This window comes from Crocodylus porosus, unplaced genomic scaffold, assembly GCF_001723895.1.
Source record: "Crocodylus porosus isolate Cpor-Errol unplaced genomic scaffold, CroPor_comp1, whole genome shotgun sequence".
NCBI classification, from domain to species: domain Eukaryota; kingdom Metazoa; phylum Chordata; order Crocodylia; family Crocodylidae; genus Crocodylus; species Crocodylus porosus.
In genome coordinates this window covers 1,647,823-1,668,829 of record NW_017728947.1, presented here as the reverse complement: position 1 = coordinate 1,668,829, position 21,007 = coordinate 1,647,823, and the positions used below count along the sequence as shown (strand labels likewise).

General features: G+C 41.3%; 1 protein-coding gene across 1 annotated transcript in view; it reads left to right on the top strand.

The window, feature by feature from the left end:
- CHID1 (chitinase domain containing 1) overlaps positions 1–21,007 on the top strand; it is a 278,107-nt gene that overhangs the window by 22,805 nt on the left and 234,295 nt on the right. Inside the window, exon 7 of the mRNA XM_019550998.1 lies at positions 8,017–8,109. Within this exon, the coding sequence (XP_019406543.1) occupies positions 8,017–8,109 (93 nt within the window). The remainder of the gene's footprint in view (positions 1–8,016; positions 8,110–21,007) is intronic.

Here is a 21,007-nt window from a genome sequence, read left to right as displayed (position 1 = left end):
GTTGGATTTTAATTCCTTACTTGCAGTAAGGAGGAAGGTTGGTTTGTATTTATAGTGCAGTTGGGGAGGACTCCTTCTTAAAATGTTAATTACCTTTAAGATTATGAAAAGGCAAATAGCACCCTCCCACCTCCTCCTGTAAACTCTTAAATTTGAGCCAAGTATTTCCTCATAATGGAACTGTTGAATGGTAATGAAATTGCTATCATATGTAACAGTATTGTCTTTTAAAGAATGCTATGCCTTCCTGCCATTCCTTCACATAGCACTAACTTTTTAAAATACTTTTTCAGTTCAACAAAAAAACACTGCGCTTCAATTTCATTATACAGCAGGGAAGCATATGCTTTTGTACCTGCAAACAGGTCTGAATTTTGGGGGCATAATTTGGGAGAGCCTCAAATGTTCAGAGAGGTTAAGACTTGAGAAGAATTTGTAAAGACTTCCTGTGTGAAGTTGCCCAATTGTTTCTACAATTGCTTAAGCTCAGTTATTTGTCTGATTTGTTTTTTGTGGGGTGGGGTTTGGTGCCATGTTTGAGTACTTGACTGAAACTAGGCTTTCGGACCTGTAAAGTACAATATAACCTGAACAAAGGGTTTATCAGTAGATTCACAATATAGGCATTGCCAGTGGAAGAACAACTTCCTGGGGCCTGAAACATTTATGCAAAGAAGACCTACCTTCTGACTGGAAGCATGCTGGGTAACCAATCATGTTAATGCCTGACTTGACCTCACTCGGATGCTCTAATTGAGACAGTCCCTAAAAGGGATTTAATGACCCTTCTGATGCAGAGTTGGGAGCTGTATATTAACTTGGCCACTGCTCAAATAGCAATGCCGAGATTTCCCAAGGGAAAAACAAGTCCCTCCTGGTTTATAAGGGTGGATTCTTGAAGAGAATTAGCAGTTCAGGCTTTTTTCTAATGAGTGACCAAATGTGTAGCCCCTCACTTAGCAAGCCTCTTCCTGAAATGAGAAAAACCCTGACAAACAACTGCCAGACTAGTCCTCAAGACTAGAACTCCACAGGTAGGATGCAGAATCTTGTTGCTCAAGGGTAAATTGTTTTCTTATTTGTAATATATACCTATTCTACTTTAATCTGGATTGAATTGTAATAATTGTTGTGTGTGGACACTGACTTTGTGGAACTGAATAAAACTGGCAATAGAAGAGATGGTAGCTAATGGGAAGCTTATTTGATAGGGTGAAGTAAAGGCAGAGAACCAAACCAGGGCAACTCCTATAGGATTAAGTTTGTGGGATGAGGGGAAATTTCATATTCTGGCCCTAACAGAGTTGAGAGTCTTCCTATTACACAATCATAACAATGCGCTACCATGAAAAGTAAGACTAACTTAAGGCTCTCAATTAAAAAAAAATGCTAACAGCAACTAAAAACCAATTTTAAATGTAAATAATACACTCAAAGTCTAACTTGCAAATCACCCAGAATGACATGGCATAAGGGAGTTTCTTGACTAAATTACAGGGAGAGTTTACTTCATTTGCTCTGTTTCCAGGGCTGGATGCAATTGCTTGATTTTTGTGCATTGGCAGGATTTTGGGGTGACTTTATGAGCAGTTGAGTTTCTTTCAGAATCTGCTTTCTCTCTGCCAAATGATTCTGTTTGGACCACAACTGTTCCTCTGAAGGAGAATTGTATCTGGCCCACAGCTGCCCTGGCTTTCAGCGCCTCTTGCCCTTCTCCCTTCCCCTTACCATAGCCAACTGCAGCAGCAGCTCCGACTCCAGTGGCCAGGCAGCCACTATCCTCCCCAGCCTGGCCTGCCCTGCTGTGCTCCCCCAGACAGCCTGAACCCCAGTGAAAAGTCAAAGCTCAGGCATGGCTCTCTCCACTGGTGGGGGAAGAGGGTCATGACCTCAGGTTGGCTGGGCTGGACCAGACCAGGCCAGGGTCTGGTAAGGGTGCAGGTGCCACTAACACAATGCCATGCTGTGTTCCTCTGCTACTTGCATATAGCTGGCATGGCTCCTGCTGGAACCTGGCACAGCTTCTGCCTAACCCAGAATCCCCATGGCATGCAGCGGGGTAAGCCAGAAGCCGCACGCAAAGTGGCATGCAGGAATATAGTGTGGCAATGGCCCAGCTTGGCTGCATGCTGGCAACCTGGGGTGGGGCAGCAGATGCAGGGAGAAGTAGGGAACGCATCTGGGTCTGGCTGGGCTGGTGTTGTATTAACTTGCAGCTTTTGGCCCTCTTCTCCCTACATCCCCTTCCCTGCCCCAAGTTCCTGACACGTAGCTGGGCTGGTGCTCTACTGTGTTGCTGTGTGCCACTTAAGGTCGTAAGGGTGCAGCTGCCTGATCTGGCCCTATGGTGGGGACTTGGGGAGGGGAGGTGTGCATGTGCAGCCTTCAACAGCTCAACAAAACTCATTAAGTGGCCCTCAAGCCCAAATGATTGCCCACCCCTGGTCTCGCCCTACAGTGCTGTGGCATTTCTTTCAACAAGCTTGCCCCTGCTGTAACCACTGTACTTGTAAGTTTACTCCTATCTTTGTATTCGTAGCAGACTGTCTTTCCACTCTTCTTGGGGCAGGTAAACATTCAGCAGTTTAAAGCACCAATTTATCTGATTAGCTTGTGCAAATGAGCTAACTTACTGCTCAAGCAAGGTGGTTCTTGTCTTTTGCTTTAGTACATGGGGTGAAATTAGAAGACTAGGTTTTCGTCAGTGGCATAGAGTGGGTCTCCAGCACCCAGGGGTCAATGCTTACATTTGCAGTCCCCCAGCGGCTGATTTCAAGCCGGGCCATGCCGGCGGCAAAACCAGAAGTGCTGCCAGAGGACCAAGTACGCCTTCGAGGGCCTGGCTGGTGCCCCACCCAGGCCAGCATCTGGGGGCATGTCCCCTGCCACCTCCCTGTCGCTACAGCAGTCGTTTTCATGCATACTTTCCGTGGATAAGCATTAATGGATTTCTGCTGCTCACCAGAAAAAATAATAAAGGTATGAGACTGTCTGTCTTCAGTCAAACCACATGGTGGCAGTATTGTAATATAATTGCTACATTGCACAAACTAGTATCCAACAGATTGTATTTTAAAAGTAAAATCTTTCACTTCTGATGCCAAGAACAAAACATCAGAAGGTAGGAGAAGATGAAGCTGGATAGCGGCATAAGAAGGAACTCCTATACCTGTAAGCAAGTAGGACCTTTGACAGAACAGTGATTTATGCATACTTGCATATAGAATATTGGTTTTTGTTGTTGGATTGTTCAAAAAGATCCTATGAATCTTTCATCTGAACAGGTGAGGCTGTCCTTTTTTGGAATCTGACCTCAAAGAATCTGTAAGATCGTAGTGGAACTCCCATGAATCTCTGAAAGCAGAAAACAGCCAAATTCTTAAACTGTGGTGGCAAGCCAACAAAGAAACGTGTCTTACTGATATGAGAGAACAGTCGCACCTGTGACCTGTTTTATAGGCTGTAGAAATGAGCTGGCCTGTAGCCATTAAGTCCACATCCCTGTTTGGTTTTACCAACCAACAGCTGAGTACCAGGAATTGTAACAGATTGTGATGTGCCCATTCATTGGTTGTTCAATTAGTGTTGGTCCAACCTATGTATAAACAAGCAAACACAATATTTCTTGCCCCTGTGATTTTTTTTTTTCTTTGAACCAGCGTTGGCATTGTGCAGATGTACGTGAAAATAAGTTCTGTAAGGTATCACTGTATCCTTCGTCTGTTCTCAGGCATGGAGGCAAGAGATCCAAGGAAGGGTACAGCTATATCTGAAAGCTTGTTTTATATCCTTCCCAGCTATATAGTTGTTCCAGTAAGGGGTATCACCCGCAGAAATCCTTGCCTGTTGCATTTTTTGTGGACCATCACAGCCACATAGTCAATCCAACACTATAGAAAAGAATTGAAGCACTTCTTAATTTAAACTTGGGGTGGGGACGGACATGCTCATTGAACACGGCATCACTGGATTTGTCCACTTCTCAGTTCAGAGGTAACCCGTGTGACTCACTCTTTCAACAACTGCCTGATTTTGACATTCGATTTGTTCTTTCTACAGCCTGTTCCTCTTTACCCTTTGCTGCTTGCTTGTGAGAAGAATTTTCTTCCCCTTGGTTTCAGTTATGTATTCTTTAGGTGAGATCCACTCCCATGCCTGTGCTAAGAACCATTGAAAGTAATGGGTGAGGACAAATTTCATCGTCTCTCCATTTCAGACTTCTGCACAGGAAGTCGATCTCTATTTTTGTTGCTGGGTGGTGTCTTGATTGAATTTAGTCTTTCATATGAAATAGTCCATTTCAAATAATTTCTTGCTTTTTTGTGTTGAGGGGAGTGAATGACTGCAGAGTTGAGGGAGGGAGGAGTTTTTCAGAACTGCAGAAAAGTTGCATGCTTTCCAATAATTCTTAATCGTAAATTGTCTGTATGTAACTCATCTAAAAGTTGCTTGGCAGATTTGGGAATAAAATGCCACGTTTTTCATCCCTGTGACATTAATGTTTGGGAAATATAACAAGCTAGGAATATTAAGAGGGCAAGGTAATGCTGTTTATTTTCAGGTGGCTTGTTAGTTGCTGGAGACTTCAGGGCACATGTCACTTTTTTTTTCATGAGTCTCATGCCTAAATTCACTGCATCGTTTATTGTTTCTTTTCCCCCAAATCCAAGATAAATTTGCAGTTACGTGCATATAATTTATTGCTCACTAGAAACTTTTATGCAGGTTATTCCTGTGACTTTAGCAAGTGTTTGCTGACAGGTGGCGCCACCATCCCTTAGATGCTGCCTGGAAAAAAGTGCTTTTTCTCACCATGTGCTGCAGGGACTTAGCATCCTGCAGAAGATGACCTTCAGGCACCTTAATGGTGGTAGGAGTGAAGGAACAGAAACCTCTGTTGGCAGTTCTGCCCTTCATATGGATTCCTGAAATTAATTGATTAATTAAAGATTTGCCATAATTCACTCCCATTTCCTGGTATTAACTAGACATTGAAATGGCACCCATGGGCAATTTCTTTTTGGAAGTAGACAGCTTTATACTGTCTGACTTTTTTTTTTCTGACAAGTCATTAATTTTTAGGAAGTATCAACTACCAAACTTACTTAAATATGCCTAGAATTAGAAATTTGCTGAATTTCAAAAGGTCACATAGCTGCAGAGAAAGATGTGAAAGGCTTCCAATAACATGCCACTTGCTAGCCTTGTCAAATAGGCTGAAGACCCAATGCTGTGCATTAAGGCAAACTGCATACCAAGGTCAATATCATCATAAACTGAAGCAATGTGCCAAAATAACTATATTTAAAAAACAAAACAATTTTCTCTTCTCCTACCTGGACTAAAGATTCCAAAAGTGCATGGATGGATACTTAAACTATATAGGAGGCAAAACAAGAGTGAGATTGTTGGTGTTTAAAAGATTGACCTTGATTGTAGAGCGGATAATGGAAGCCCTGGCAAAGTGGGAAAGTGGTACATCTTAATTATTTCAAGGTAGATTCTAATTTGTGGATACTTCAGAAGCTTCTCTGAAGCATTTGACAATGGTGGAACATATAGTAAATATTTAATGAAACCTTTGCATGAAGACTGATTCTACTCCCACGGTGCGGTACTTCATTATAATTTTTAAAATGTCAGTCAGTAGTTTTTCTTTCAAAACTGCCAGTGGTAGTATGCGAAAATGTTGTCTTAAAGGCTAAAGAGCACTGTTGGGACCCAGTAAAGTGTTAATTTATAGCAAGCTGTAAATGAGCATTCAGCTATTACTGTTTGAGGAAGATGGGAGAGTGCACACTTGATTTTCATAATCTATCTTGGTTGACAAATGGGAGTGTGACTAAGCTGAGTCTTTAAGTACTAGTCATTAATCCTATCTGATTCAGCATAGAGCTCTCATGGGCCAGAGAGGTGGATTGGCAGGTTGGTGGACCAGTTTGTAATTTTAGTTTTCATGCAAGAAGCTGCAGCTTTCTTCCTGTTGTTTTTTCCTCCTTATTTTCATAAGCTAAATAGGATATCATTGCATTTAGGCCCAATTGACTTGAGTTATAAAATGCTAGCACAGGATGGAGCCTACTAAAGGCTACAATAAGAGAGCAGAGGGGAGGACTAAATCTTGTAGTCTAACACTTTCCTGGTCCACCTTCCCAAAGAAGGGATTTTAACATGCTGAGAGAACCTGCAACAATATTATCCAGATTTTTCTAGGAGGGGGTAAATAGCTCTAAATTCTAATCTTGTCACTGCCAGGGATCCCGCATGTGAAAGAGAAAAGAAAACCTCTCTGTGCAGTAAAATGTCTCTTCCTGTCCCCCTCAAAGTTACTAATAAGTAAAATTGTTGGTGGCTTGAAAATTAATATGCATCAAACAGCTTTTAATAAATGTTATCAAAAGATGCTCTGCAGTTGAATCAGGTGGGGATCTTTTGACTAGATGTCTTTTTTCCAGGGGAAAAAAAGCCAATTTGTCAAAACTGAGTCTTGTGGAAACCTGCCAGTTTCAGTGACAACTTCATTGGAATGATTTCTCCACTCTGGGATGGAATGCCTTATCAGCAAAAGAGCAGATTTCCATACATACATGGAATAACTGATCACCTTCTTGTTGGGGCACGCACCTGAGTTCCAAGAGGCACAAATTCATGCAGGGAGGAGGGGGCATATTCTTAGTGCCCTATTTGCATAGCGCAGATGTTGATAATGATGCTCTAACCAGTAGTGGATGAGAGGCCAGATACATCAGCACTCTTCATCTGTTTTTTGTTTTTCTTTAGTGATGCAAAGCTGTAAGCCACTTTAGGTGGTGTGCTGTGAGTGTTTCAGTGTTCTGGTCAATCTGCTCCCAAAAGTGAAAAAGAAGAACAAAAGAGAAGATTTAGTGTTGATATTATGGGGAATGATCTTCAGATCGTAGAAATATCAAGTTAGCATTCTTTTTTTGGGTTACTTATGTATAGTATTGTATTCTTGTATCAGGGTTTTTTAAAATTCTTACACTTAAGAAAGCCCCCAGATACAATTTTCAGTTTTAAGGTAAAATTATCTGAAACTCAGAGGAATGGAGGCAAGAGCTTGTGAAGAAAGGGTGGGGTGAAAGAAAATTGACACATTGTTCCTCAAACATTTTTTGAAGACTTGTATATTATGCTATGAAAGCAGCTTCACATTTCCTAACCTTGGATTCACTAGTACAATGATGATCTGAATCCATTTGACTGTTCCCTGTTCTTGAACAGTGTTCAATTCTGTTGCTTTGGCTCATCTCTCACTGAACATGACCATAAGGGAGAACCTGTTCTGATTAGAATACATTTGAGATACACTACAACGTTTCTGTGTTGCCAGTGGTGCTCCTGGGGGAAATTCTGAACTCTTTGTGCTGTTTGAGACCATTTTGCATGCTAAAAAGGCAGAGAGAAACTAAACTAAATTTTTATAACTTGCCAAACTTTATCCCCAGTCTAGTAACCTATTAGAGGTATTTGTATACCATTTATAACTGTGCACTAATCCTAGTGCCTTGACTCATTTGCCTGGACTGTGTTTATAGACATGTTTCAGGAGGCAGGGGTGTAGGGTTGGTACTTTAATTAATGCAGCTCTGAGAGCCATGCTAGTGCCCATCGTGTGTATTGGAGTCCCCATGGTGAATAATGGCAGCAGGGTGCTTAAAATTAAAGCTCATCAAACGAGCGCTTTAGTTTAAAGTGCCCTCAGGGTAGAGGGTACCATTTTTCAGGGTATATGCTGATACACACGATGATGGAGTCTGCTGGAGCGCAGTAATTGCCACCCTCCAGTAGACTTGATTTTAATTGAATCTGTTCCTTGCAGCACATCAAAGCAGCCTCCTTGTACATGTATAGGATCCCAACTTGTTAGAAATGTTCAATAGAAGTGCCTTGCTTGTTGCATCCCTTCAGTTGTTGTTTGTAGTCTTATTTTGTTAAATTACTAGTCTAGCATGATATATACTGTCTAGAGCCCTAACAATGTGTTTTATATTGCAGGGAACTAATTCATCTACTCGCTCACCTCTCTGAAGCAATGCATAAGGCACGACTTAAGCTAACGCTGGTCATTCCCCCTGCTGTCTCACCAGGGTGAGTACTGTGTTTGCAGGAGGGAGTCCAGATGAAAACGGACTTGTTCTCTCATCAGCCATAAACACTACGTTTTTGTCTAATGTGTGGTTTGAAAGAATGGGAACTTACTGTGGTAAGATGGCTGTGATTGCATAGTTATGCTTCTAATGGCTAGTTCCATTTGTGGCTTTTTTCCAGCATAGCTTGGAATAAGACCTCATACAGCTCATCAGTCCAAAATGTCAGGTCAAACCTGCCTGCAGAACAAAAGCAGAGATGATTGTGCAGCTTTGATTCATCCTGAAGGAGTAGGATGTGTAGTTGGTGAAATGCTTTCAGGCCTATAGGTACACTTTCAGCTGTAATAAATGATTCCTTAAGCAGAAAAGGCCAGAGTCTGAGAAAAGAGTGAAATCTATACTAAGGTTTTCTTGGTGTTTCACTTTAGCATTTCATCCACATTTGACGTAGAAAGAAATTAAGTATTTGCAAAAGAGTGGGTGTTGGAGAACGGAGGGAGTTCTGGTCGCTGTAACCTCTGGGTAGTAATCATCAAATATTGGGCCAGAACAATCCCTGCTATAGGCTGCGAAATAGTTGTGTTGTGTCTTTGTTACTGTGGTGTTCTTACTGGTATAGCTGCTGTTGTATTTATAGTGTTGTGCTGGCAGAAGTATATGGGTTTTATTGCCTATGGTGACAGCATTGGTTTAATTTTGCCAGCAAAATTTCAGATTTTTGTTGGTAGAACTCATTTTAATATGGATGTATGCAAGACTTCCATGCTGATGGAAGGAGAGGTATGGCATGGTGCTTTTGGCTTGCTTTTTTTGTGGTTAAACTTTCCAATGTACACAAAGCCCCCAGTAACTGTACATTACTTTGGGCAATAAACAGTGGCTACATGAAACAAAGTTTGTAGCTTCTAGTAAGGCAGAAATGAATTAAAAAAAAAAAACAAAAACCCCACATGCCTTTCATTCATCGGTTTCTATGCTAAACCATAAGATTAAAACCTGTATAAATTACAGACCAAGAAGCCATGTCCTGAAGATCCTATTTCTAATTTGTCATACACTTCCTCTGTCACTAAATTATTTACCCTCTGTGAGCTTGCTTCTTTCCACCTATGAAGGGAGAAGAGTGGTTCCTTATGGAAATAGTGAAGCACATTTAAAGTGCTTTTAGCTCTTCCCTTTCTGGTTAAATAAAGAATAGTGACAAGAACCCCAGCTTTTCACTCCAGTCTGTAGCTTCCTTCCAATATGTTACACTTAAGAGGAAATTCCCTTCTGTTCTCTCTCAGCCACATTTTCAACCCATTTGGAAAGCAAGACAAGTTTTGGGTTTTTTTGGGGGGGGAGTAAATGTGTTATTAGACCAACTCAGTACTAGAGTTGGAAAAATTGTTCTTAGCAGGCTTTCGGGCACAAATGCCCCTCTTCAGGCACTGGGGGGAGTTTGCTGTTTTGTGTTCTCCTAGATGCAATTAAAAGCCAATATGCAAAATGCAGGTCTCCTTGTTTTGTTTTCTTCTGGACAGAGACCTGCATTTTGCATTTTGGCTTCTATTCCATCTAGGAGAACACAAAACAGCAAACTCTCCCAATGCGTGAAGAAGAGCAATTTTTCCAACTACAGTATTGAGTTGATCTAAAAAAAAAAAGATATCACCTTTACCCCAAAAAACCTTGTCTGCCTATGTCCTCAGACCAACACTGCTACAACTAACACCTTTAGAAAGCAATGTTCTTTTGCCGGTTGCAGTCCATTTACAGATGGAGCAAAGGAGGAACACTTAAAACATTTATGTAGCTCTCTTCTAAAAAGACTTATCAGTCATTTCGTTACAGAAATGCTTTTCATAAAGCTTAATGCATGCTCTTGAAGATATTAAGTAAATTCCAGCAAACAGTAGTGATTGTAAAGTGTATTCACTCCTTTCTGTAGCAAGTAGAAGACAGAGAATCATACTGTGGTTTCTGTTCATTTTGGCAGTCTAGATGGACACCAGTCTAGTGAATTTATATCCACATGCTCTGTGCATCGAAACCAGTGGTTCTCAGCCACAGTGCCTTGAGATCCTTTCAGAGATGCTGCCAGGGTGCCATGCAGCACTTTCACTGTTAGGTGTGCAAGCATGATTCAGAAGAGAAATCCAGAGATTTTTTTTTTTTTTTTAAACAGGAATCTGTAGTGTTAAAAACATTCTGACCTGTTGAGGTCTTAGAGCAATTTTTTCTGTTGCAAAGAACTCAATAATTTTCTGTAGCCAAGAAAAACAAAACCTTAAGAGCTGGCACTTTCTCCTGTGGGGTGCTTTGAGTTTGAGTTTAATGAGAGGTGCCTCATCCAAAAGAATTGAGAACCACTGTTGTAAACTGACTGATCACTGAATTGATTTGGGCCTCTTCAATGCATTCTTGGGTACAGATCTGTCTGTGACAGCTTTCTTAAGCAATTGGATCCTACAGTCTGGTCATCTAGACCCTGGAACAAGAACTCCAGCCTTTAAAAGCCCTTCTGTAGTTTAGGCAATCCTCCCCTATTAGAAATTGCTTGTTTGGTTTCTCTTTCTCTTCCCCCCCCGATACCATGGTAGTAAAGCAAGGAGATATAGGCATGATAAAGGAGTTACTAATAAGATGTTCTTTGGGTTGGGGTTTTTTTTTGTTTTTTTTTTTTTTTAAAGAAAAACAAATCCCAGATTTATGGGGAGAAGTGCATTGGCCCCATTCTGTTTTAATCTCATTATCTCTTAAGTCCTGAGTTTGGTCTGAGCCCTTCAAACAAGTAGCCTTTCCAGCCTTCTTGACCTGGATTTTTTGGCTCATAGAGTAGAATGGTTTCCTTTTAGGCCATGAACAGATGTGTGTTTTTGAAGTGCTCCAAATGCTACTCTGATTTGGACTATTTCTGCTCCTCCCAGCACTTGCCCACCTCTGCTGGAGCACTTTTTTAAAATCGTCACATGGTATGCAGTGGCAGTGCTTTCCAGCCAGGAGACATTACGTGGGGTTACCCAGTCTTCTAACGTTCCCCAGTACACTGTTCTCCTCCAGCTCACCCCCCCCCCCCATGAGACCAGCACAGCCCATATGTGCTTTACAGTCCTTGTGCCTCCACAGGCTGACACGTGCAAGGAACCTCCTTCTCCAGCCAAAAAGCTCCTAAAGATGTTGCTTCCCCTCCCACTTTCCCCCTAGGATCACTTTTGAAGAGCTGCACACATCTGTATTCTTGCTGTCTGGAGCATGCAAAAGATGTGTTGAACACTTGAAACAAAATACCTGTTCAAGGTCATAGACAAGCTTCCTTCTGCCCCCTGTGAGGTCCTCCTACAAGCTTGAGGAGGTCCAGCTTCGTGGCTTCTGTATAGAGAAACATTTACAATCCATTACCCAACCAGTAGAAAACCTCCCTGTAGAAAAGAGGTGTTTTAGTATCGATGACCCTTGATTTGTTTTTGTCAGTTTCTTGAGCTTAGTCTGTGCATTAATGTCAAGCCTTTGCGTCAGAAAGGTTGCTGTCTTCTGCAATGAAGGTTACAATAATAAATAGTGTTTTGAAAACAAAACAGTGTTTAGGACATGATGCAGCTGTATCCCCCAGATTGTCACACTAATGTACTTATCAGAGCTTTGAAATAATTACTATAGTCCCAGCAAATATTAAACCTGTTTCCCTGCTATCTGTAACAGGGAAAATAGGAATGGAACAGATCAGAGCAGCAGTCCATTGGTTGACTATTTTGGCCTAATAGACCAGGACAAGTTATTTTGGGAGACAGAGAAAGAGAAACCCTTTAATGGACAATTAGGGAATAAATGGTCTTATGAGAAGGTTTTTCCTAAGCTCCTCTAGTCAGTGGTGGCTTATGCTGAGAAATAAAAGGGTTTCTATCACTTATTGAAGATGCATAGATTCAGGAATGGAGGTATCTTCCAGCCCTACTCCTTCAGGAGTCATTTAGTCCAGGGGTGCTCAGTGTTCAGCCTATGGGTTACGTTAGACTCATGGGGCTACCCCAGGGTCTGGAAATTTGGCAGTTGGGGAGCAGTTTGCTTACTGCAAAACATCCAGACCCATGGGGCGCCCCTGACCCTGTGCACTGGGTCAGGTGCTCCACCCTACCACACAGGGCTGGGTGGGGATGGTGCCAGTACCCCCATGTCTCAGTCCTGGTGTACAGGGCTCCATCTGGTTTATGGATACAATCCCAGGCCACTCCTCTGGCATATTGGGCCAAAAGGTTGAGCACCACTGATCTAGTCCAACCCCTTGTCTGAGGCAGGAGTATCTCTGTCCAAATCAGCATATGTAAAACCATTGCCTAACTGCTTAGCAAAACTGTAGTCAACTGTGACACAAAATGATACCCTAACCTGCTACAGGTAAAGCAGGGGGAACGTGGTGGCCAATATTCTGCTGCTGTGGAAGTTGCTTATATGCTCAAGAGATCCCAGGAAGGAAACTACACACCCGCTACAGGGGAAGGCAAAACTGCCTAGAGATCATACCAATCTGACCAGAGCCTGTACTGACCAGTAAAATTCTTCTCCTGGGTGGAGGGGCAAGACTTTCTGGCCAGACACTCTAGCTTTAAGTCTGAGCAGGAGTATTGGCATACCCCAGTCAAAATCCCTGGTCTTGGCTGCAGCCAGCACTCAATACCTCTGAGGAAGGCTGAAAAAAACCCCTTTATACATGTAATGACAAGGGAGGGGGATTCCCTCTCAGCCCAATGCAGCAACCAGCAAACCCAGAAGCATGGAAAATACCCATAATATAGCAGGCATAGCTATGCCTAGATCATCTGTGGCCAACGGCTGTCCAGCCTCTTCTTGAACACCTCCAGTGATTAGAGAATCCACAATTTCCCTAGACAGTTTACTTCACTGCTTCACTGTTCTAAGAGTGAAGAAATTTTTCCTGATCCCCAGTCTAAACCTACTTTGCTGCAACTTAGAGCCATTGGTCTGTAGCCTCCACTGTGCAGCAAGAGGAGGGGGAAAGGTGCTTTCTCTCTTCATGGTAGCCCTTCAGGTATTCGAACACTTCTATCACGTCCCTGCTTAAGCACCTTTTCCACAAGCTGAACTTGCCTAGCTCCTTCAGCTTCTTATAAGTCCTTCCAAGCCCTTTATCATTGTTGTCACCTGCCTCTGGGTTCTCTGTAACTTCTCCACTTCCTTTTTAAAATGTGGACCCCAAAAATGCACACGGTATTCCAGATAAGGCCTAACAAGTGTCCTACACCTAATGCTTGTATTGATGCATCTCAAAACCGCATTCACTTCTTGTGCAAGTGCAACACATTGCAGACTCATATTGGGTCTGTGATCTACCAAGACTCCCAGATCCTTCTCCATGGCAATGGCGTCAAGCTAAGTGTCACTTATTTTGTATTTGTATCTTTGATCCTTCTTCCCAAGGTGTAGCACCTGGCATTTGTAAGCACTGATAGCTCCATCTGAGCCTTCCAATCTGTCAAAGTCCTTTTGAAGTGTGCTCCTGCCCTCCAACCTGTTCACAATCCTTCCTGGTTTTATGTTGCCTGCACACTTGTTCAAGAAGCTTTCCATGCCAGCATCCAAATCATTAATGAACATGTTGAAGAGCACTGGGCCTAGGATGGACACCCTATGGGAATTCCTTCAAGTCCTTCTTACATGGATCTGTTTAATAATTACCCTTTGCTTATGGCTGTTGAACCAGTTGTCTACTATCTTGTAGTAGCTTTGTCCAGCTCACATTTCTCCAGTTTGCTTGAAGTCAGCACGACTTTCTCAAAAACCTTGATGCCATCCATTATATTGTTTATGTTCTGATAAAATGTGAGAGCTTTTTGGATCTTTATAATGCTCTCTTTCTTGGTATCTGACAGTGCATTTCAGCTAACTGCATTTTAATAACCCCACCCCACCAACCCTTCATACGTTTTAAATGGTATTGCTTGTAATCTGTCACCACCTAATGAGGTTTCTGAAATATTGTGGCATATTGGTCTTACTAAGACATTTTGTAGGGTCAGATTTGCCATGACTTGAAGGCAGTGCTGACTGTATGTTGCTCAGGCTGTATTGGTGTGTACGCATAGCGGTTTCAGTGAGGACTTTGCCTTTGATTGAAGGGATGCCTTGAGGCTTACCAGAAAAAAGGCTTGCTAGCTTAGCTAGTTACTGAACTATTTAACCACTTAAAATTTTGGTTCCTGATGAAGGCCTAGTCTGATGGAAGTTAAGGTTCTTCATGTATTGTTAGTTATGGCATCTGCAAGTGAACTTTTATTTAGTTTTTTTATTTCTTACTCCTGAATTCCCCAAAGGCCTAGTTTCCTTGCTAGAACAGACCCTCCTAAAAGTTTAACCATATTAGCCAGGCAAAGAAACTGCCACCTTCCTGTTCATCCATTCTTCTCTTTTTTTTCCCAAGATAGGATTGTCTAGTGGCAGAAAGAGAATTGCATTATGTGGTGATACATCAATTTACTTCTCCTCGTTCTGTTTTTAAAAGTCAGCTTAACGCACTTTACAGCTGGTTTTGTGATCCCATATTAAGTGAATCAAAAACATATGTCACTGCAGGGCAAAGCTATGATTGTTTGGATGCCTTTAAGTGTGTACTTTCATGCTTGGAGCTATTAAGATTTAAGTTTAATCCTTAGTCTGAATTTCCTGGATTTGTTATGCTTGTTTTTGTAATAACTGAAAATGTCAGTAAGGATAGAAGTGTTAAAAGCTTAACTCCATCTTGGCTTACCATACTTTTCACATATTGCATGTCCCCAAATAAGGCACTTGCCTTACTTTGGAAAGGCAGAATGAAGAAGATAAGATTTCTCGAATTACGACTGAATGCTACCTGCACACATCTGGGATAGAGTCTATTCTTCAGTGCCACTTGCCCTACTCAAGTGCTGGTGACCCAAAAGCAAGAGGTTTAATACTGTCACAGTTGCTGTCAAATTTGGCAACAGCTGTTGACTGCCTGCTCCATGCTGCCAGAGGAAAGTACAGCCCCCAACAGCCTTCCTAGCATCCCCATGCATCCATTCTGGCATTGAAATCGGGTTTCCCTCTTAAAATGCACACACCAATTTTGAATGGTTACTTTTTGGGGGAACAGGTGTGTATGCAAGTAAATGTGGTAAGTTTTATTTTTCCTTAAAATACATACTTTATCTTTTCACTTATTTATATTAAGTGTCAGATGTTGGCTTCCCCTCCCCTCAAAATTAATTTAACATGTTTGTGATTTGGTTAGCTAATTTTAGAGAACTACATTCTTCTGCATAGAGACCAAGAATGTAGACTAGTTCTATTGAAGCTTCTCACTTTACTATATCGTACTTATTTAATGGCTTTCTTATTTGTTTCAGAGGTCTCTGGACTCTGTCTTCTGTTAGCAAACTGCCTGTTTGTAATTTTGCATGGCTTTTACAAGATGCATGGTGTTTGAATTATTGATTGACCTTTTTTTTAGACTAGAATACTTAAATTGGACTTGCAGAGTACAGGAATACAATATGTATATAATATCTGAAAGACCTTTTTGAGTGCAAGGTAGTCTTGTGACTTAACAGTAAGAGAGGAATTTAATCACTTGTTTAGTTGTACTCCTAAGTGTAAGTGTGACCTATGCTAAATGGAAAAGATCGTCATTTACTGAACAGCTGAAAAATTACTATTTGGTGTTTAACATTTAAAACTTGCAGAACACTTAGAATAACACACAGCACTATAATGGCAACAGCAGGTTTCTAGTTCCTGATCATTTAATACTTAAACTATTTAAAGATGTACCTTAGATATAAAAAAGTGAAAAATTCTCAATTAAATAATCCATGAGAGCAAAATGAAGGAGCATGAAGATGTGCCAGAAGTCCAAGAACACTGAAGATTTCCTGTTTAATTTTACTAGCAAAGACATAGAAAGTGGGACTTCTTGCTGTAGTTTGCCCGAGTACAGTAATTTATTGCTAGACAAATTGTTTAGTGGTGACTATAGCTTGGTCTCCAAAGTATGTAGTATGTGGAAGAACTGAGGTTGTGTGAATAAGAGTTGGTTTCACCATGTAAAGTATCTAGGTTCTAGTCTTAGCTTGGCCAGAAGTTTCAGTGATACAAGTTCAAATGTTGAAGAGTGGGCTTCCTATTTCTGTTGTTGGTATTGAGGGAAGAGTTTACTTAATGGCTGATGCCTGCAAATGGACAGGGATAGCCCATGGATTTACTGTTCTAATAATAATGTGGTTGCTGTTGATGGGATTTTTGATCTGGCATTTTGCATTAGAAATGAAATGCAGCTCCCAGCCTGAAATTAGTCTTATGCTGGCTTGTAATATGCAAAATAAGGAGGATTATAATTGTACCAAGGTAAGCGTGGTCAATAGTAAGGATATTGAATATTTCATGTGCTCTGAAATATGAGTAGTATTTTCCCAGTGTTATACAAAGGTATCTAAAAGGGCCTTGGCTATTTCTGTATAACCTGATATTGTCTCTTCACTCATTCCCACAAACCCTGGGATTTATTCATAAAGCTTGTGTGCCCACAAAAATGGGTTAAGCTCAGATATTATTGAATTGGTGCTTTTAAGCAACATATTTGTCCATGTTCTCTCATATAGCTATATTAACTAAAAAGCAGAATGTTTCAAAGACCTCATGGAACAGAGTGGGTAGACTAAAGCAGGGATTGACACCCTACAACCTGTGGTCTGATCTAGCCTGCCAAGCCTGGATATCTTTGATCTGGTGGCAGGGGATGCTGTGACAGTTCTGCAGGACATCAGCACCATGGAAACGGGGGCAGTGGCAGCTAGTTCAGTGGCAGTCCACATTTTGGAGCTACCTTCAGTGAAGTGTCCCACTGATCCAAAAGGCTGCCAATGCCTGATATGAAGTAGGACTTTTCCACAACTTGTGAACACACACTTTGCACAATTCAAAAGTACATTAGAACTTCAATATTAGATGGAATGAGTTGTACAAGCAGAAACATTCAATTGCATTCCTTTCTCACTTTCCTTGCATATATGACCATGTAGTACTTGATGATTCAGAGTTACAGGATAATGGGGTGTCGGCTAAAAACTGTTTCACATTGGCATATTAAATGACCCCCGTTATCAAATTCATTGCATCCTGAAGATCAAGCTGAGTTCTAATATTTATGGACGATGGAAAGTGTGCTTAAATGCACTGTATGCCCTTTATCTGAACCACTGTAGACTAATCAAAAATACATCAAAAGGCATAAGAATAAATATCATAAAGAATCGAATAGTATTTTAGAGTTTAGGAGCTGGCAAAAGACTGATAAAAGAAACATGAGCTGTTTGCCAAATACTCCTCTGAGTTGGGCCGTTGGGGCCAAAACATTGTTCTCTTTGTGTTTTTTAGCTTGATTTTAAAATTTAAAGGGAGAGCACATTTAAATACAAGTAGTTTATTTAGGGTTTTGTAATTTATACCTCTTTGGCATGCATGGAGATCAAAGCGTTCTAACAGAGAATACTATCCAAAAAAAGATGCTTTTAAGAACGAAATATACCAAAAATCTTTTGTGGGGGAGTGGGTGGAAATCAGTCTACAAAATGCAAAGCTTTGATATCAAAATATCATACATTGGATCTTATGCAGTAATATGGAAAACCACTAAAACCAGTTGGCCCTTGAAACTTGCATGCAACTTTGTGCAAGACCTCAAGCTAGGTGAGTTTGGTGCAACAGCTGAAACCTTGTAATCATTAAATCTTCCTGTGATAACTTTTTATTTTTAGCCTACTTACCTGTACTAACATCTCTTGGCAATTGCATCCTGTTATGACAAGATGAGCTTTTATATTCGACCTTATGGTGAAATAAGGAAGTATAACAGTGTCCATGTGAATACTTAAAAGGCAGTCATGCAAAGCAGGGGTCAGTAACCTATGGCTAGCCTGTGAAGATCCAGCCGAGCCCAAAGCAGCACATGGGCTGGCATTGTGCTGTACCATGATGCCCATCCCCTCTGGAGTGCTCCCCTCTTGGCATCCCACCTTGTTGTGCTCTCATACCTGTGTTTACACTTGCTGCAGATGGGTCAGAGATTAACAGCAAGGGTAAATGCAGGCTCTCTGGGTGCTTCAAGAAGCAGAGTTGCAGTCTGTGGCAGGGGCTGGGTCATGTGCTATCGTGGTAAACAGCCACAGTGGCAAAAGGTTGCCAACTCGTGATGTAAAGCATGAAGTTAGATTTTACAGGTAAGAAGCTGTGACAACTCCCAAGATGTTATTCCCAGCAGTAAAGTGAAACACCTGTAATCCAGATCTAAACATCTTGTACCGTGTTCTGCTCCTCTGTGGCCAATGTTTCTAAACATGGGACTGAAGTGTTGACACAGACACAGCTGAGCTGCTCCTAAGAGAAGATGAAGCATGTTTGTATTTTATTAATTGTGCACACATAGTAGCTTGGTTTTTTTTTTTTTTTTTAATATATATTAAAAAGACATGCTGTTGCAGTCAGCACTAGACAAAAGGTGAGCACATGCCTTGCCTCTAATCTCTCTAATCATTGACGGGAATCAGATCCTGATGAAGAGTTTTGTCACCATCCCAGCTGGGGAGAAAAATGGGGCTGACATCGCATGAATTTTCTGTTAGGTCTGTGTGAAACGGCTGTCTTGTTTCGGTTTCTGATTTGGCTGTTTTGGAGGACAGTGATTCGTTTCGGTGTTTCAGATCACTGCTCTGTTTTGATTTGGCTGAATCTGTTTCAGAGTTTCAATGCTGTTTCTGTGATTTTTGGATTGGCCTGGGAAAGGCAGGCACAGCTGGGTGACTCCTCCAGCTGTGCCTGCCTCTCAAAAAATACTCTGTCTAGACTAATAAATCTTATTGTTTAGAAAGCCTGAATAACCAGGGTAGTGTCACTGATGGGCGTGAACTAGCTGTAGGATCTCCCCATGGCATTGAACTGTGCTAAGAAAACATGCCTAGCAAAGGTTTTGCTTATATGGGGCTGTATTGTACTATATGAATAACCTTTTAAAAGATGTCACAATTTTTGTTTGTTTGTTACCATGAATGTGTCTGCCAGAACAGATGGGCACAGCAGGCTTCCCAACATATCTGTTTAGCAAACCTTCTCGAAGTGCTAGAAATGGTACATATGTACATATAAGCTATGTGAACATAATTGGTGAAAGCAAAGGATTTGGAGCCAGGAATGTCTGAAGCTTGCATCTAATTAGTCTCTAAATCCTGGGGGACTGAGACTGACTGACTAAAAAAAGCACTGGAAGAACTGGTGGGGCAAACTGGAAAACCGAATCAGAAACAAGATCAAGCTGGAAAATAGCATGGAAGAGTGATTGCTTTAGATTTGGGAGAAGGCCTGGCTTTGAATGAAGTTTTCTTGTTTTGTACTGAAATAAATATACTCATCACACTAAACTTTTTATGAGTGTAAATATTATTTATGCCAGTAGTTATCCTTCTTCCTGAGTGGGGAATAGGCATACCAATATGAAGAGCCTTTATGCTTTATTTTCTCATTGGGTGGGAAAGAAATGTTATCATATAAGGTGCAGCTTTTTAATATAGACAAGCCCTTGAGAAGGCCAAAGAAGTTATGCAGCTTGTACAGATGACACACTCTGAAGGAAGTATCATTTTTAGAAATAATGTATGAGGAAGAAGCGGGGAAGGTGGAAGACTAGAGGAGAACTGAAAAGCAAGATGGGGAAAGAAGGCTAGACTTTTTAAATCTTTATTGCATATATCTTCCTGAAACTATCATAGAATCCTAGAAAGTAGGAAGGGACCTCTGGAGCCCCTCTGGTCCAGGGATGGCCAACTTGCAGTATGAGGTGCCACAAGTGGTATAGGCAGAAGTGTGTGCAGAGCATCAGATCAAGCAGGGGGCAGAAAGCTGTCCTGCAATAAATCCTAAAAGCTTCTTGGATAAGAGGTAATAATAGGTTATCCCATGATATGGCAAAGTGTACCTGTATAGGTGTTCTAGGACTGCATCATTAAATCAGTGGCAGAAAAAAGATACTGCATTCAGCCACTTATTAAGCCCTGATTCAGAAGGGTGATGTGTTTACATATCAACTGTGGGATTTTTTTTTTCTAGGACAGACACGGGCACAATTTACCCAGGGATCAATACAATGTCTGTTTCTAGACTTTGTCTAACCTATGTCTAAAACTATACCTGTGGGGGCCAACTTTTGTCAGAAATTAAGCCCTGACCCCTCCCTAGGTGTCACTCTGATCCCCTTCTCTCAACAAGAAAGTGAGATTGATTCATATTTCTGTTTGCCCTGGATAAATGAGATATTGAAGTCCTTTCATTTGCCTCACTCCATTTGGCATGACTTGGATGTCAAATAGGATAGATTTTTTTTTTTTTTTTTTTTCCTAGCTGTAATTATGGAGGTAGCTTTGCCCCCAGAATTCATGTAAATAATCTTTTTGGCTGATTCTTGTAGCAAATGAGAGAACCCTCCAGTTTAGCAAGATTCTTCTATGGGGTAGTCTACTGATCCATCTTCCCAACAGGCCTGACCTCAAGTTGCATTGTCCTACCTTTCTTTGAAAACATGTGTTTTGAGTGGCAACTCTTGGCCAAGGTAGGTACTCTTCCAAGATGATTGTGCAAGACAATGCATCTATGTAGGGAAGCAGGTATACTGCTTCACTGGACTCTTTGCTATTGTTGCAAAAGATTGTGGTCCGTTTCTTGGAGGCCACCAAAATTATAGACACACACTCATTAGCAGCACAAAAGGTGTATTTGCAAATAGGGTCAGAGCAGAGTCAAAGACTCAGATTACTCCGAACCCCTAAGGAATTTTTGCAGGCTGTATTTATCCTTCTTTCTCCTGGGCACGTGTGCAGAAACAGGAACTCTTACAGCTT